We start from the raw sequence: 16,305 nt of genomic DNA, 5'->3' as shown, positions 1-16,305 counted from the left end.
ACATAAAAAATATATTCTGATAATCGAGTGTAACTCGACTGAGACTGCAGAGTGCTGTAAAGTCTGGACAAATTAATGATGACGCTGTTGCTATTAAATCACCTTTTACTGCATTATTACTGTAAATGTATTGCATATCAACCAACATATAACCAACAGTGCTATATCTTCATATTATTAGGCGTTAACTTTGGCCCTCTGATGTGTTAGTGCTAGTGGATAGGTAGTATCATGTGCTCATTAGAATCATTTTCCACATCTTCTGTGCTTTCTTCCCGTTTATTTCTGCCCTCCGTGACTTATTTCCCTCCTCGTAATGTTTGAAGTCTTTACAAGATGTTATTTTGGCATGGACCAGATTTGAGCATGGCAAGGAAAGTGTCAAAAAGTGTCTTTCACGCACGCACGCACGCACACACACACACACACACAGACACACACATTTAAAAGATAAAGCTGGTGATATTATATATAATTTTTCTGATTGTCAACAACTCCCATGAACCAAACTAGTGTTGTGTTTGTAGCCAAATCATGCTCTAGTTTCTTCTCTGAACACTAGTGAATAAAGAAATGAGCCACATTGTTGTACTGGCTCCTGAAAATAATGAACAAATTCACTAATACCCTGTGTTTGAGTGACATTACCAAAATGAATTTGATCACTATACAGGCAACATCTCATATATAAAGTCCTTGTGCTGAAAAAAATTCACTGACAGTGTGCAGCTCTTTGTTTCTAATGAAAATATATTGATGAAATAATCTCAGCTAAAGGTCCATTTAGTAGATGTTTGCTTTGTGGTCATGAAATTGAGTTTTAAAGGTCATTCTTGACGTTGGAAACCGCAGTTCCAATCAAACCTTTAAGCCAACCTGGGCAAGAAGTGTTTAAACACCCTAAACATTTCCATGACAACTGAGCAAACTCTTTTTTATGAACATCATGTGATGTGCTCCAAAGCTCCAAAAACAGCTATCAATGGGACGCTGTGGCTAACTGTTGGTTGTTTTTAAAACAGTTCTCCAGTCTGTGAAGGTTCTGAATCGTCCAGGTCATCTGTCTTTGAGAGGATTAAATCTGGGACAACTGGATTTAGTTGCTGGGCTTGGATGCGTGAAGACATTTCACCTCTCATCCGTTCTCTGGTTCTGAAGAAGCCTCTTGGATAAAATATGAAATGTCTTCATGAATCTGCAACAAAGTCCTGTTGCCCTAGATTTTAATTCTTCTAAAAGAGTTTGCCACTGCACGATATCGTGTCTGACTTATGAAAGACAGTTTTTATTCATATAAGAGGATAACAAATGATGCAGCAGAACCAGAGGTATTATCTTTTTTTTTACCCGACGTGGTTTTCTTTCTTGCCAAACGCATACCCATAATGCAACTCATGAGGAGCTACAGAGGAGAAGATGACTTCTTTCCTCCAGATCTTTTCATTTTCAAACTTGTAGTCTTCAACTGATGCTGTCAATCTATCTGACTTTGCACAGCCCCATCTTTATATAACTTGATACATATACAGACCTGTGACAGACTTTGTAAAATCATCTTTAAATATTACTATCTTCAGCAGGAGTGAGTTACAGACGGGAGATAAAAACCTCTTGTTGGTTTTGGTCTTTTCCTTTGCTGATGATAAAAAATATAGAATAAAACCAGCTTTATCCATCACTACACGCTTTATCCACGCATTTGCACAATAACACAATACTAAATGTCACATCTACTCACTCCCACTCGCTCACTCGCTCTACAACAACGTTAGAAACATGGGTATCTAGGCTGGACTTGGAGGTGAGAGTGACCTCTACAAATGTAAGAAACGTCAACATTCATGAGGCGACAGTATGGATCCCCTCCCATCATTCTGACTGATCCTCAGTGTTGGCAGGGCTACCCTCTCCCTCAGGTTCTGATAGGTCCTTGTTCAGAGATGGACTCCTCTGTTCTTCTTGCTCGGTTTCGTCTGGCTCGGGTGTTTGGGTCGGGGGGTCATAGTCACAGGCCAGCTCTGATTCCTCAGTGTGGGAGGGGCTGCAGTCAAAAGTATACTCTGAATGGTCCTCAGTGAAGGATGGGCTTTCCTGGAGCTCCGACGACTGATTTGTGGCGTCGCCGGGGCTGGTTTCAAACTGCAAATTCGTTTGGTCCGAGAAGTTGACAGGGATCTCTTTGTATGGGAGATCTGGCTGGTCTTCCACGTCAGGAGGGTTGGGTTCTCGTGGCAACGAAAGCCCCCTGTGGCGGATGCACAACTTGTGTAGTTCTGTTACCTCGGATACGCTCGTGCTGTTCCCACAGTCACGGAAACTGGCCAACGGAGGGCGCACTTTTACTCCAGTCACTGTCACTGAGCCCTCTATGGCCTTACGCAGCTGGAGAACCACAGCCAGCAGGAAAACGAGTGAAGAAAGAGACAACAGAAGTGTTAATGATCAGATAACATCCTCATACAAGAAGCTTAAATAACTTAAACACACACTCACCTCTTTAAGAGAGACCACTCCAACCAGACGTCCCATACTGGTCACATAGGCGTGATCCAGACCCAGCAGAGAGAAGATAGTGTGGGTCTGTGGTGGAGGAGAGATGGGTCACAGCCTGGATTCAGACTCAGTCTGTGATTTATTAATTTTTAAGGAGGGATGACCCACACTGTATACTAAAAACTATGTCTGTATGTCTGTCACACGGCTGCCTGTACTTACAATATTTCTATAATCCTGTCGGTCTTCTGTGGCTACACATTCCCTATGAAGGTGACCATACTGTACAGAGTACGTGGGTACCATATAGAATTGAGTATTTATAGTATAAAGTTTAGAGGAGACTATAGATCCAAGATGAAGAATACACAGTGAGGCTACTGGTGAAGTTACTAGAGGATGGTGAGGGGATGGTGCATTTTGTTGCTAAAAATAGGGATTGCGTTTTCCTTCTGCACTTCTGGGAGTGGTTTTATTTGCATTTTGGATCAGGCTTATGGTTCATTGTTATACCAGGACCAGCCAACATGATATTTTTGCCTTTCAAGGTGGTCGCTGTGTCAGCACCCTGGTAGCTCACCTGATAGAGCACATATCCCATGTACAATGGGAGAGTCCTTACTGCAGCAGCCCAGGTTCAATTTCTGTCATGGTTTTGTGTTTCCTGTTTTGTGCTCCTTGTATCATGTGTTACTCGACTTTGTCTTTCTCACCACTCTTGATTATCTGCTCCTCCCTGATCAGTTTCACCTGTCACTCATTAGTCTAACCTGTGTCTAGTTATCTATCTTGTGTATACGTTTCAGTCCTTTTTTCTTCGCCCTGTTCTGTTTTGAATTCTGTTCATTAGACTACTTTTGGATTTATCAATTCAGTTTGTTTTCTGCCCTTTCTGTTATTTTATGTGCTGTGCTTTTGTCCATAAGTCACTTTTTGTTCACTTCACCTTTTTATCTGCTTTTGCACTTCCTGAACTTAAAAAACGTGACAATTTCAGCCTGCTGCCCTTTGCTGAATGTCAACCTCATTCACATCAAGCTTCACCTGCTCCTATATAATAGAGGCCTTCAAAAATAATCTTAAAAAAAAAAAAAGACAAGGCAATCTACACTTTAGACACCAAACAACCATGTATGTACTCAGTTTCATAAATGAAAATGTAATAAATCAAATCAATGTGACTGAGCTGAAGGTGGGCTCCATCTTTTCTCTTCCCCATTGGTATAAACAGGGTCGGTTTGTTGTTTGTTTGCTGTACCGCTGTGTAAGTCTAGATAAATTATATGCCTTGTGAACAGCTCATAAACTCAGCTGCACAGTTAAGTGCTCACTCGCTTGCTCTGTAAAATTGAACACCCTCTCTGTTATGTTAGCTAAAACAATGTACAAAAGGCCTGAATATAATTTCCATGACTTTACGATATGACAACTGATGGAAACACACTTTCTCATACACGTCAAATATGATCAGAGCAGTTGATTTCAGGCACATTGGGTCAATGATGGTGCTGAGCTGGGTTCACTATGTCATCGAAAGGGGATCTCATTTCAGCAAAGGACCCAGCAGGGACCTGGGAGGGACCCAGCAGGTATGAGCCTGCATCCTGTCACAGCCCAGCCTGCAATTTTAGATCGCTACAACTGAACTATGGGTCGACATCACGGTAAATAGTTTCAGGGCATTGTGAGACATCCCAGATTCTGCATTTAATTGTCTTCCACTATGACACACTAACAGTGGTGGAAAGTAACATTTCCTTGATGTATCTTTCCATTCTCTGCCACTTCACACTTCTACTCAACAGTCTTTTTACTCCACTACATGGTTGTGATAACTTTAGTTACTTTTCAGACTCAGATGTAAATCTCATTTCTCAGAGCTTTTTGTTAATATTATAATAACCTTATGCAGAGATGTTTGCTCCACCAGCTGAAACGGGGCAGGATCAATCTTGCAGTTTTTGAAATCCACCGGCTCGTCGAGCTGCTGCTCCTCCCACTCCGCTATCTGCAACGAGAAGGACGACAAAGACAATAAAACTTATAAACTTTGAAATGTAGGAACTATTTTTTGTATCTTTTATGTTAGCGTGGGTCTCACCTCTGATGGGGTCATGCAATCTTCTACTTCAGTAGAGTCCTAAAAGACAAAATGGAGTAAGACTTACATTGTCCCTACATATACACACAAGATTTACATACATATGGTAAGATTGTACATTAAATATACATAGTCAGGTATTTGTCGCATATATCTAAAGCTTCTGTGGGCACACAGTACCCAGAAACACCAACAACAACTTTAAAAATAAAACACAAAACAAACAGTCACAGAACATTACCAGCAGTTTAGAGTGAAAGCTGATGAAACATTTGGTTTAACACTGATTTTAAAAAGACAGTTAAACCTTTAACACTTGCTCTCTCACACACTTTCTCTCGCTCTCTCTGCAAAGCCACTCTAACGCTTTGGTTGGTGCACCACAAATATTTTGGTCCAGTACTCACTACGTGTGTGTCGCAAGGCAACGGTTACTAAGCAACAGTCTCTAGGCGGCAGACAATCTTACCGCCATGGAGATCCTCACTCGTTTGGGCTTGGGCTTTCTTTTTTCAGGAGGAGCCGGCCCAGCCGGGCTCTTCCAGTCGGGGAGAGAAGGCATCAACACAGCACAACATTAACACAGGATCAGCGAAACTGGACAATTTTTTTTACCCCCTTACATGGTGTTACGGCAACATTGGATCCCAGTCTGACTTCTGCTGGGAGAAGTCCTGGTGATGTGAGCACAATGTTGCTGAAAGGGTATAATTACTACACCACAGATGAAGGTGAGGGCACAAAATCTGCACGAGAAACCCAATGTTCATTCAACATTGGATGGTATATGCACGGCCAGAGAAAGGTTTTTGAACACCGTAGATTTTAACATTTTTGGTAGCCAAATTGAGCCGTTATGTTTCCCCTTAAATGTTCCCCTCTACCTTAACCTGTTTTGTGATGTAGCTGTAGCTGCTGTTAGCTAATGTTAACTCAGTTTGTTAGTGGGGTTGCCCAGACTGAGTGAGCTCAGAGCACTGAGGGAGGTTTTCAGGCCCGGAGTACGGACGAATGCTGACAGGGAGTGGAGCTGGTGTCATGCCAGAACCGGAGCTGGGCAGTGTAACCAGGCTCAACAGCAGCTATGGACACAATGGCAGAGGCGAAAAGACCAAAGATGATAGAAGAAGCTAAGAAGAGAAAGTGGCCGAGCTAGAAGCCACCAGACAAAAGTAAATAAAAGACTTTTATTCGTTGGGGACATCTTCATGAAATAAAAGGTTGAAAGACAGATGCCAAGCTGGGCTTCTTGATGTTGAACTATAAGTAATATTAGCTGGGTGCTACGGCTTGTGTTGTTGCACCTGCTTGATGTTTGGCTGTTAGCGAAGATATCGACTTGCGAGTCTTTGATCATAAGTGATATAATCATACCAAATACACATGTACAGCTGTCACGTCTGGGACCACTAAATCGCAATATAGTAATTTCAACAATATGTCTCAGTCTTTCCACGTTCAGTCTGCTGTCATTACATCTGCTCTACAATTTACAGATTTACAAACATTCAGTCACATGTATTTTTGATCTGAACACCTTTTGTTAGGATTGTTGTTTGACTCAATGCTGTTGGTCGATTAAAAGAATGCAGGATGAGGGGGGTTTAAAAAATTTTGGCTCACAGAAAAAGTTTGGGAACTGTGTGCTATATAATATTTACACAATTACTCCATCAAATGTAAATATGTTTTATGCATTTTTCCAAAATTGATCCAGACATATTTGGTATCTTTAGAAACTTTTGCATCTCCACGAGAATCAGGATAAAACTTTGTGAGTTTGAACAGTGTTAAGCTACGCAGTGTGAGTTTATAATGACCGACTCACCTGTGCGTCATGGATGTTTGAGGGGTTAAAGATAGAGAAAACATAGCCAAAAATGCTCAAATGTAGGATGCTCAAAAAGCATTTGACTGGCAGTGTTTTGTAGTGACGGGGCAATGACTCACAGAAGTTTTAAAACAAAAATCGGGAGCGTGAGATCACACAGCAAAACCCTGCTGTCTGTGGGTGGATCCTGCCTGTCAGCAAGAGGAGGAAGAGGTGGACGGCATATGTGTGGACTAAGAGAGAGCACACACACTCACGCATACGACACACGTCACATTCATACAGTACACTGTGCACCCTCTCACACAGTATATTATAGCCGTTGCTGTTTCTCACCTCCAGTAGCTCTTTGTCTTGGTCAGCACAGGAGAGAGTCTGAGAGCCTCGGGGAGAAAAATAAAAATATGTTGAAAAAATGTTTGAAATATGAGTTTTTATAAATCAGTTTGTTCTCATCAGTGTTCCTCTGTGTGTCTTTGCAGTACATACTATTTGGCGTCTCCGTGTCACTGATGGCAGACACGGTCTTCAAGGCAGATTTCAGAGGAAGCTGAACGTTGGAAACCACTGGGCTGAAGGAGGACGACTCCTCTGTGGAGATCTACATGGAAAATATATTAACAGAGGAAGCCAGACACAAGCGCACATGCACATGCGCACACACATACACACACACACACACACACACACACAGAGCAGAAAACGCACAAAAGACAAATACGAGCACATGCACATAAACAAACAGGACAGCACAGGTAAGGGCACAGACGACAGAGACACAGGAAAAATGTGTTAATGTAAATATAAGAATATAAGGACATTTATACAGTTTACAAACACTTACCACAACAGCTGTCCAAAACTCCATCTGTGCCTTTACCTACTGCTACATGCTTCACACATGCTGTGTCTTATCCAACTTTAAGTCTACTGCTACAACCCCATCCCAAGCCAGACTTGCCCCCAGCCCAGCCCAGCCCTGGCGCCCCCGGACGCCTCACACCTGTTGCGTGCTCACCAGGAAGCGGACCGCTTGGCGAGTGTTGGTATTGGTAGAGGCGTTGATGTGGGTGTGGGCACAGGGGGAGCTGGGTGTGCTGTCGGAGGTCAGGCTAGGTAGGTGATCCTGGGTGCCGTTGTCTTGGGCCAGCTGGCGGAGGTACTCCAGCCTCCGCTGGCGGCCCAGCTGAAGAGAGAGCAGAGACTGGAGCTGCAATCGCTCGATGGAGCCCAGCAAGATCATGGAGTCTGAAGGAGGGCAGAGGAAGAAAAGAGGTGACAGGAAATGTGCCAGGGGATGAGATAAAGGTGGGACAAAGCTGACAGCGATAAAAGGGGATTTGTCAGCATCCAGTACAAAGAATGACTTTCAGTAAGATAGTCACTGTAGACTTGAACATATACAATAGGCAGTGTATTATTAGGGACACCTAGTTAAAGCTAATCCTACAATAAACTGCAACAATCCCGCATTAATGTTCAGATTCTGTTGAAACTGATTAAGAGAGGTGTTATATAAGAAAAACCTCCAAAAGGATGTAGTTTGTGGTGTTTTTCTCACATTTAGTCTTCACTCATTGATATAAATGTGGTGGAATAATTGGATCAGCTGTCATGGCAGTAGGATTTATTGCAGGATTGCTGTGTTATTCATTTTAGTAGGTGTACTCGATGAACTGCCAACTGAGTGTACCGCAGGTTTAAAATCATAATTTCCCTCATAATATTTTAAATTAATCTTATCAAAGTTCAATGGAACAATTTGATTTTTGTCCTGAATAGTCAAGTATCAGTTTTTGGTTCAGTTCCTACATCTGTCACGGTTTTGATTTTCTTGTTTTGTGTTTCCTGTTTTATTTTGTAACTTTACTTCGTGCCTTTGTTGAGTTTCCCGCCAGTTTCCAATGTCTGTTCCACCCTGATTAGTGTTTGCCTGTGTCTTGTTGTCCTGTCTTCACTTGTGTATTTAGTTCCTGCGTTCCTCGGTTTTGTGCGGCACGGCGGAGGACCGTTGCCTCACAGCAAGAAGGTTTGAATCTCGGCTGGGGTTTTTTCTGTGTGGCAACAGATAATGGATGGATGCGTCTTGGTTTTCATCTGCCAGGTCATCTGTGTAAATCGCTCAGTCTCTATGTTTCCTAATGTTCTCTGCTCTGGATTTGGTATGTTTGGTATTATCTTGGGTTATTGGATGACTCCTCAGCTGCTTTTTGTTATTTTAAGCTAAATGTGACAAAATCATAATTTTATACCATTTTATCTTGACTTCTTGCGTCGTGACAACATTTAACATTCGATAACTTGAGCCTATTTTGTAGAAAATTATACTAATTAAGGTTCAGTTCCATTTAGTGCAGCAGAGGTTTTCCCAGTGAGCCAACATGCATGGTGCACACTGCAGTACCCTGATTCTGTTTGACCTGAATGTAACAGGACCTTAATTAGTATCATTGGTGACATCTGTGTTTACTATTACGTGCCAAAATGGCTGGTGTGAAGGAGATCTGTTAGTATGATTTTGGTTTCTGTACTGAGAAGCAGGTATCATATTAGCACTAGCATCATAACATTTCAAACAATACCAGCTGTAGTCCTGAAATTTTACTACACGAGCATCAACTTAACCCTCAAGACCTGTTAAGATCTTTTTTTTTTTTTTTTTTTACCTCTGGATTCAACCAGGGCCAATGTTTTGAGCTGACCGGTCAGCAGCATCTCCTGCAGGTCCCGATAGGAAGAGTTGAGAGTGATGAAGCGCACATCCCTGACCATGATGTCCTCCACACGGATATTATACTTCCTGAAATATGGAAGAGTGGAGATTAAAAAGAGAAATCAGAGTGCGAAATTATGAAAACATAACAGAAACAAGGGGTCACTGCACACAAAGACTCACTCGTGATGGCCCATGCCCAGCTCAGGCAGATAAGGAAGTTTCTTGATGCGGATGATGGAGTCGTACAACGACGGTTGGAGCGACTGGGCCACGGCGTTGGCCAGGATCACAGCTATCATCACAGGGAGGATGTGGGAGATCTGACCAGTCAGCTCAAACACTATAACTGCTGTGGATACAGTGTGGGTGACTGCTCCAGACAACGCTGCAGCACCTACGTAGGAGGGAAGTGGATTAAAGAAAAATCATTTTTCTGTCTAGTCTCTTTAAATCCACTCAAATACAACTAATAGATGAGGACTTAGTGTGAGATCAGGAATATTTTTAAACAGGAATTAAAAGTGAGACTTCTCAATATGTGAAGTTAAATTTGCAAACTATCTGTGTGTTATTAATAAGAGAGGAGTTTGCTGCAAGACAGCAAATCCAAACAAGCTTTTCTGCAGGATGTCATTTTAATTCATTACATCTAATGCCATCCTGTCACACTAACCAGTGAGTCACGACTGTAGCAATTTTGTATTCAACGATTTTCTTTTTTACGTTCAATTTTCATCAGTCACCTTCTAAAAGCTGGTGTGAAGTGATAAAAATGGCTGCAGCTTTACAGCGATGTCAATTTCAATCACGCAGGCGGGAGGAAAAGTGGCAAGAAAATTTGTTATCAAGTGAAATTAGACACAAAATGCTCAGTTTAAGTACGGTGGGTAACTCACCAACTACAGCATAACCACCAGGAACTATGGGATACACGCTGCCGTCAGCATGTATGCCATCAGGAAACATGGCTGCCATGATCTCTCCAACAAGTCTGCCAAACGCTGCGCCTGTTCGTCAGACACAGACACAGCGAGAAGTTGTTTTAAGGGTTTCATGCCACTGGAGGAGAAACTGAGAAACATTAGAAAAGACAGATTTTATTCACCGATCAGAAAAACTGGCATGAAGGCCCCGCAGGGAACAGGCATGGTGGTGGCCACAGCGGACATCCAGAACTGAAAGACAAAGAGACGATGGTTAGTGTAAGAAATATAAAATCATCAAATTTTTCACATTTTATAGACATCTGTATGTGGATGGCGTACCTTCATGATGATGAAGAGGATGAGCGTGATGAAGACGTTGACCTGGGGGTGTTTCCAGGCGTGGTGGTGGCTGATGTAGTCGAACTCTTCCGCCACGCCCTGACGGCACCACGTGCGATTGTCGAACAGCGCGACCAGAGACTCGTGCTGCGTCAGCTGACAGGAAACAAACATCCATTACATTTACATTTTACATTTAGTCATTTAACTGACGCTTTTAACCAAAGCGACTTACAAAAAAAACAAAAAAACAATCAAGGTACAGTGTGACAAGGACATATTAGTCCAGCAGCAAGTACTACTCGCAAAGAATGAAGTGACAGCTGTCGATGGGGGATAGATTTAGCATGTCCAGTTATTGATAGTGCTAGGTGAGAAGCTACTCTCTGAAGAGCTGTGTGTTTTGAAGGTAGAGAGGGACGCTCCTGCTCTGGTAGGAACTGGTAGCACTTTTCAGCAATGGGGAAACAACAGACAACAGAGAAAAGTCTGGATTGCCCTGAGCATACGGGTGGCAGAGCCAGGCGTCGTCCATTGGAGGAGTGCAACATGCAGATAACATCTGTCTGTGCATCTGTCCACCTGTTAACCCTCTCATACCTGACAGATCAGTTTAGGAAGCTTGCTCACACAAGGTCAGCAACAAAAGCTACATCTCCTGGAAATGCACTGCATTTTACTTTCATTGTTTGTTTCTGAGGACTCATTTAATGGTAGCATCAATTATACAAGATGGATATCTTGGTAAAGTAAACAATAATGAGTTGAATCTTTTATTGTAGTGTGTGCACTGCAAAGATACTGTTGTAAATGGTAATTTTTGACATTTTCTGATAAAACTGAAATCTGCTATCAGGGTGACATCATTTACAACAGCTTTACAACAGAAGTGCACATCTTTCAAATATTTTCTAGAAACAAGTGTAACTTTCGTGATGCTGGTGCAGCAACCTGTCTTCTTCTGTTGTGTGTCAGGATTTTTCCATAAATGAGAGTTACAGTCTAAAAGGGAGGACAACAGAGATGTTTCTTTCTTGTTTTGTTTTGAGACGAGGAAAATGAAACCAACGGCTCGTTATGCAGGACAAAAATGGTTAGGTCTGCATCTCTGCCTAAGAAAAAAAGCTTCAAACTACGTTTCACTTTGTTGTGTCAGTTGTTAAACTTTTCAAATGGCAGTGTGGTGTGTTTGGGACCACTTCGTCTAAAGAGGAACAATGCTCAGATACTGCACTGTTTTGTATTTAGCAAATAGAGGTAGAAATGCCTAAATATAAAATGATACTAACACTATGACAATAAATATCAGTTTTCTGTTAAGGACAAAACATATTTTAATATCTGCACACATGCTCTTTGACTGTGACATCGTTTTTATAGTAATAAATATCAGGAAACACGACAGCAGACCAGTTTATGCCTTTGAGTAGGCAGAGTACAAAATGACCCACAACCTCAACTCTCACTTCATTTAAAATTACCATCAATCATCCACCAACAGTGAAGGCATGCTTTCATACTGTCAAGAGCGTGAAAGTATTTTCTCACCTGTCCGGCCATGAACTGCCCGAAACCTGGAGGGAACGTGAGTGTGGACACCAGCAGGGTGACGAGTGCGGGATACACCAGCCGTCTGACAGGAAGAGAGGGACTGTGGGGTCATTAATGGGTGTGCCTGTCACACTGTATGTGCATACTTGATTTCTGGGTGACGAGGATGGAAGAACTATAAATAGCTGCCTGTTATGTGTGAAACCGACCCAGTTCGTGCAAGGACTTTACCTACAATTCCCTGTACTACATTAACATTGTGACACAAGACACCAAGCTGAAGTTAAATACAAACTATGGGGCATATGAGCAGAAACTGTCTTGGGTTTATTTAAAGTTTAACAGGTTAAAATTTATCTTTTCTAGATGCATCTATAATATAAATTCTGTTAATTAATTAATTAATGAGCTTCATAGGAGCTGGCAGGCTGATTTTGTCACCTTTGGAAAAAGCCAGGCTAGCTGTGTCACTCCAGTCTCCACATAGTCTGGTATGGATGCTGTCATCTAACTCTCGGCTAAAAAACTATAAATGCATTTCTCAAAATGTCGATCCACAAAGGTGTAAAGGATCTGTGTAATGTAAGGCATCAGATACTCACTTCCTCAGCAGGAACTTGTTAATAGTCTTCTGTTTCCTCATGCACTCCACAATCAGCCGGTTCAGGTAGACAAACAGAGCACCACCAAACCCACAGGCAATCCTACAAATGGACAAAGACACACCTGTTAGGTCTGCAGAGACAGAAGATCATCCTGTAACAAAACAAAACCAGCTTCGTGAAAATACACTTTAACTGCAGTCAGTCACTTTTCTGAAACAACAAATATTAATTCACTGTTTTTCTCTATTAAAACATTTTGGGAGCAAACAAATCAAATTTGGCATGTGGTGATCTGGATACAGCTTCTACTTGTAATCAGCAGAGAAAAAAATTCAATTTCATGCTCTGTTCATCAAACACAAATCAACCTTCAGATTCTCAACGTGAATGTGACTAGGACGAGACTACAGGGAGGGAAGGAGGCCGGATGAGGGCTCCAATCACTTCAGTAAATCAGGCGCCAAACTGCTCTGAGATCAGTTTAATGTGGCATCAGTTCTTAGAAAACTCACTCACCCGAGGATGGCGAAGGCTGGCAGCTCCTGAAGGTCAAACGGGAAGTCCAGACGGAAACGGGTCTTAAAGAGAGCAGTGATTGTTTCTGAGGAAAAAGAGGAAAAGAAAGAATTGTTTTCAATTTGGTTTAGACTCTACAGCAAAATCACCAGTCACAGAAATGTGCATAAATTACATATATACAGACACATATGACTTTTGAAAGGGAGTGAATGTTAATAATCACAATATTTATATTGATATAGATACAGATCATGTATCAGATCTAATTTAAAGCATCAATCCAGACAATAAAAAAAATGCATCAAAGGACCGGTAAAGACACAAACACAGAAAACTGTCATAAAAGCAACACTGAATAACTTTTCATAACTTTAAATCGTCGCACTGACTAGTAATGAGGTGAATGGTATCTCTGTCATTCTCACTCTGCGCCCTGTACGTCTGTTTCTGCACTATGTAACTTAATGCTCTGTGTACAATCGCTCGCAAAGAAGTGCGTAACACTTTACGGCACTAAGTCACACACATCAACTATTTCATTGATTTTGGTGAAATTGGATAATATTTTATGGAGAAAATGTTTTCAGGTTTGTCCTCCGATGATCTCTAGAGGATGGACAGTAAAGTAAACTTCTGTGAAATACTAACGTCAGCTCAGTTTGTTTGAACTGTGACTGTATCAGGGGTGTTAGTGATTGTACCACAGGTGTTTTGGATCACTGAGATAATGAGGGTTTCAGGCCCGTGACAAGGTGGAATGCAAACTGGCAGCGGAGCTGGTGTCGTGCCAGAACAGGAGCTGGGCGAACGAGCAATGTAACCGAGCTCAGCAGCCTCTATGGACATAATGTTAGAGGCGAAAGGAACAAAGGGAACACTAACGGAAGAAGCTAAGAAGAGAAAAAGGAGAGAGTGATCGAATAAATCTGTCGTTGATCAGTTTCGTGTAATAAAAGGCTGAAAGACGCCTAGCTGGGCTTCTTGCTGTTGTTGCACCCACTTGTTTTGATGTTTGCAAAGTTATCTACTCTCCCCACACACACACACACACACACACACACACACACACAAATACCAATTTCTATGTTGCTTTAAAAAGGTGGAATGAGAACCTTTACCTTCCTCCTGGTTCCACACTGCCAACACTCTGAATATGAAGGCACTGAAGGTGGCAGCAAAGAAGCCCCTCCAGTAGTTCCTCACAGCAAAAAATGTCGAAGTGACCTCGATACTGAACAGCACCCCTGCACCACACAAGCAAACACAAAACGAATACATTCAAACTCTTTCACAGACTCTAAGAAACAGTTTTGATCTAATCTTAGTCAAATATATCAGAGTATCATTACACCCATGACTGCTTTGTTAGCTTTTAACACATAGTTCTCAAGTCTGCCACATTTACAAACACATCTTTGCCATCATCTTTAACATGTATCACGCTTTGCAACGAGCCAACAAAACTAACAGCTCTAACTGCAAGAATAGATGCACATATTACAGGACCTACAGTCTAAGATTGTGCTTATTGCCCCTGAAACCTCAATGGTTACATTACACCCCACAATACAAAAAGTTTTTGGACTGAAAAGCAACACACAAATATTTGTTACTCTTATTTGACATTGAAATGGAAGCCATTTATCCCATTGAAGGCATCAATATATGACCTCATGTTGCTGTCAAAAGCTCAAAAAAGTGCTCTTACATGGAAAAGGGTCGTCCTTCAGTGAGCATGAATGTATTGACTGTATTTCATGGCTTTTTCATTCAATTTATGCATTTATACCAAGTGAAAATATGTTTAATTTAAAAAAATGGAAATTTAAAGATCAACTCCATCTGCAGAGGTAGAGCATGTGCTGCATTTGAAAGCTCCACCACAGTGACACAGTTTTTCTCAATTAGGGTTCATCATTTGAAGATCACAGACGACTACATCAAACAAGTTTGTTATCTTAAGTTTGGATGAGGGGTAAATTTTGACCTGATAGCAGCATTAAAGGGAAAAAAATTAGGACACCACCAACCAAGATTAAAGCAAAGTAGTTAAACCTGCAATAAAAATAACTTTTTTTGGGCCACTTGGGGGCAGCAGAAACAAGCTGTTAACACAACATTGACCTATCACTAACTTGTATGTTTAATTTGCAAACTTCCAACAATACAGAGCAACATTATCATTCACTTGGAGTCGTGTTTGTCTCCATCTGATGATTATAAGTCCAATATTTGCTCCCTTTTGCTCTGTTTTTGATCTTAACCTGTGACTTCAGCAGCTAAACTATCATCACCAGCTATTTTCTAAATGTGTTTGGTTAGATAATAAATATAACCTGGCCAACAGTTGCCAGTCTAAATCAGAGCTAGATCAATGGACTGACCAACATTGGACTGACTCACTCTCTTGCTACTGGGGTAAATATTCTCCTCATCTAATTATCTCCCGCAATTATCTAGCAATAATTAGATACCATTTCAATCAGAGGCTGCCGCATGTTTTCTTACCTCCAATAGGGGCAGCGAAGCAGCAGCCCACACCCACTGCACAGGCAGCCGACAGCATCTCAGTGTTCCTCAGCTCGTTCTGTCCGACAAGAATCAGATATACACACAAATAGACACACACACGGACACAGAGCCATGCATTCAAGCCAAAACACACACACACACACACACACACACTCAAATCCCAACAGGTGAGCAGTACATATACGTGCAAATGCCACAAACACACACAAGAAATGCATTTCTCATGAAAAACCAAAGTCACTGACTGTTTACAAATGCAACAGTTTTGCTGTAAAGCTGCTGCTGTATCTTTTCAACACTCGATGAGATTACATATAAGAGCGGCGGCATATGGAAGGCCATAATTGAAAACCCAGGATTGAGTGTGGAAATCATGGAATGAAATGTTTGTATAGAAGCAAAAGGCCTGCAGAGATCGATGCCTCGCTGCGACGCTTCACTGAACAGAATCAAATACAGCGCAGACAAATGGAAAGGCATCAATCTATTTCAGCTCCTGAAATGGACAGCATGGATTATTAACGTTGATGGAATTGGCAATAAAAGAAACTATCTGACTCGTGCATTCATACCTTGCTTCCCTCAAAGGGCTCTTCCTTTAGCAGTGAAGGTAAAAAAAAAAATAGACAGAAATATGTGTGAGTGCGATCTGTGTAAGTGTAGAAGTTACCTTTTTTTATTTCTTCTCCTGG

At 41.6% G+C, this 16,305-nt stretch overlaps 1 protein-coding gene across 7 annotated transcripts in view; it reads right to left on the bottom strand.

Annotated features, from left to right (window-relative positions):
• Nucleotides 1–9: 9 nt before the first annotated feature.
• The window catches only part of clcn2a (chloride channel, voltage-sensitive 2a), a 47,990-nt gene continuing 31,694 nt past the window's right edge, over nt 10–16,305 (bottom strand). For 4 of the 7 annotated variants that reach the window (XM_019262198.1, XM_019262201.1, XM_019262197.2 and 1 more), the window contains 19 exons: nt 16,186–16,209; nt 15,590–15,668; nt 14,200–14,325; nt 13,079–13,163; nt 12,560–12,661; nt 11,955–12,057; nt 10,407–10,562; nt 10,247–10,316; nt 10,038–10,148; nt 9,322–9,535; nt 9,092–9,225; nt 7,429–7,673; nt 6,915–7,026; nt 6,762–6,808; nt 5,064–5,132; nt 4,595–4,633; nt 4,397–4,501; nt 2,494–2,580; nt 10–2,382 (listed from right to left, as the gene is read on the bottom strand). In XM_019262198.1, the coding sequence (XP_019117743.1) occupies nt 1,870–2,382; nt 2,494–2,580; nt 4,397–4,501; nt 4,595–4,633; nt 5,064–5,132; nt 6,762–6,808; nt 6,915–7,026; nt 7,429–7,673; nt 9,092–9,225; nt 9,322–9,535; nt 10,038–10,148; nt 10,247–10,316; nt 10,407–10,562; nt 11,955–12,057; nt 12,560–12,661; nt 13,079–13,163; nt 14,200–14,325; nt 15,590–15,668; nt 16,186–16,209 (2,421 nt within the window). In that variant the 3' untranslated portion in view covers nt 10–1,869. The remainder of the gene's footprint in view (nt 2,383–2,493; nt 2,581–4,396; nt 4,502–4,594; nt 4,634–5,063; nt 5,133–6,761; nt 6,809–6,914; nt 7,027–7,428; nt 7,674–9,091; nt 9,226–9,321; nt 9,536–10,037; nt 10,149–10,246; nt 10,317–10,406; nt 10,563–11,954; nt 12,058–12,559; nt 12,662–13,078; nt 13,164–14,199; nt 14,326–15,589; nt 15,669–16,185; nt 16,210–16,305) is intronic. The other 3 variants (XM_019262199.2, XM_019262200.2, XM_019262202.2) reach the window with 3 other exon arrangements.

The sequence above is a fragment of the Larimichthys crocea genome, chromosome II, assembly GCF_000972845.2.
Source record: "Larimichthys crocea isolate SSNF chromosome II, L_crocea_2.0, whole genome shotgun sequence".
Lineage (NCBI taxonomy): Eukaryota > Metazoa > Chordata > Actinopteri > Sciaenidae > Larimichthys > Larimichthys crocea.
The sequence above is the reverse complement of the archived record's forward strand: the minus strand, read 5'-3'. Positions and strand labels throughout refer to the sequence as shown.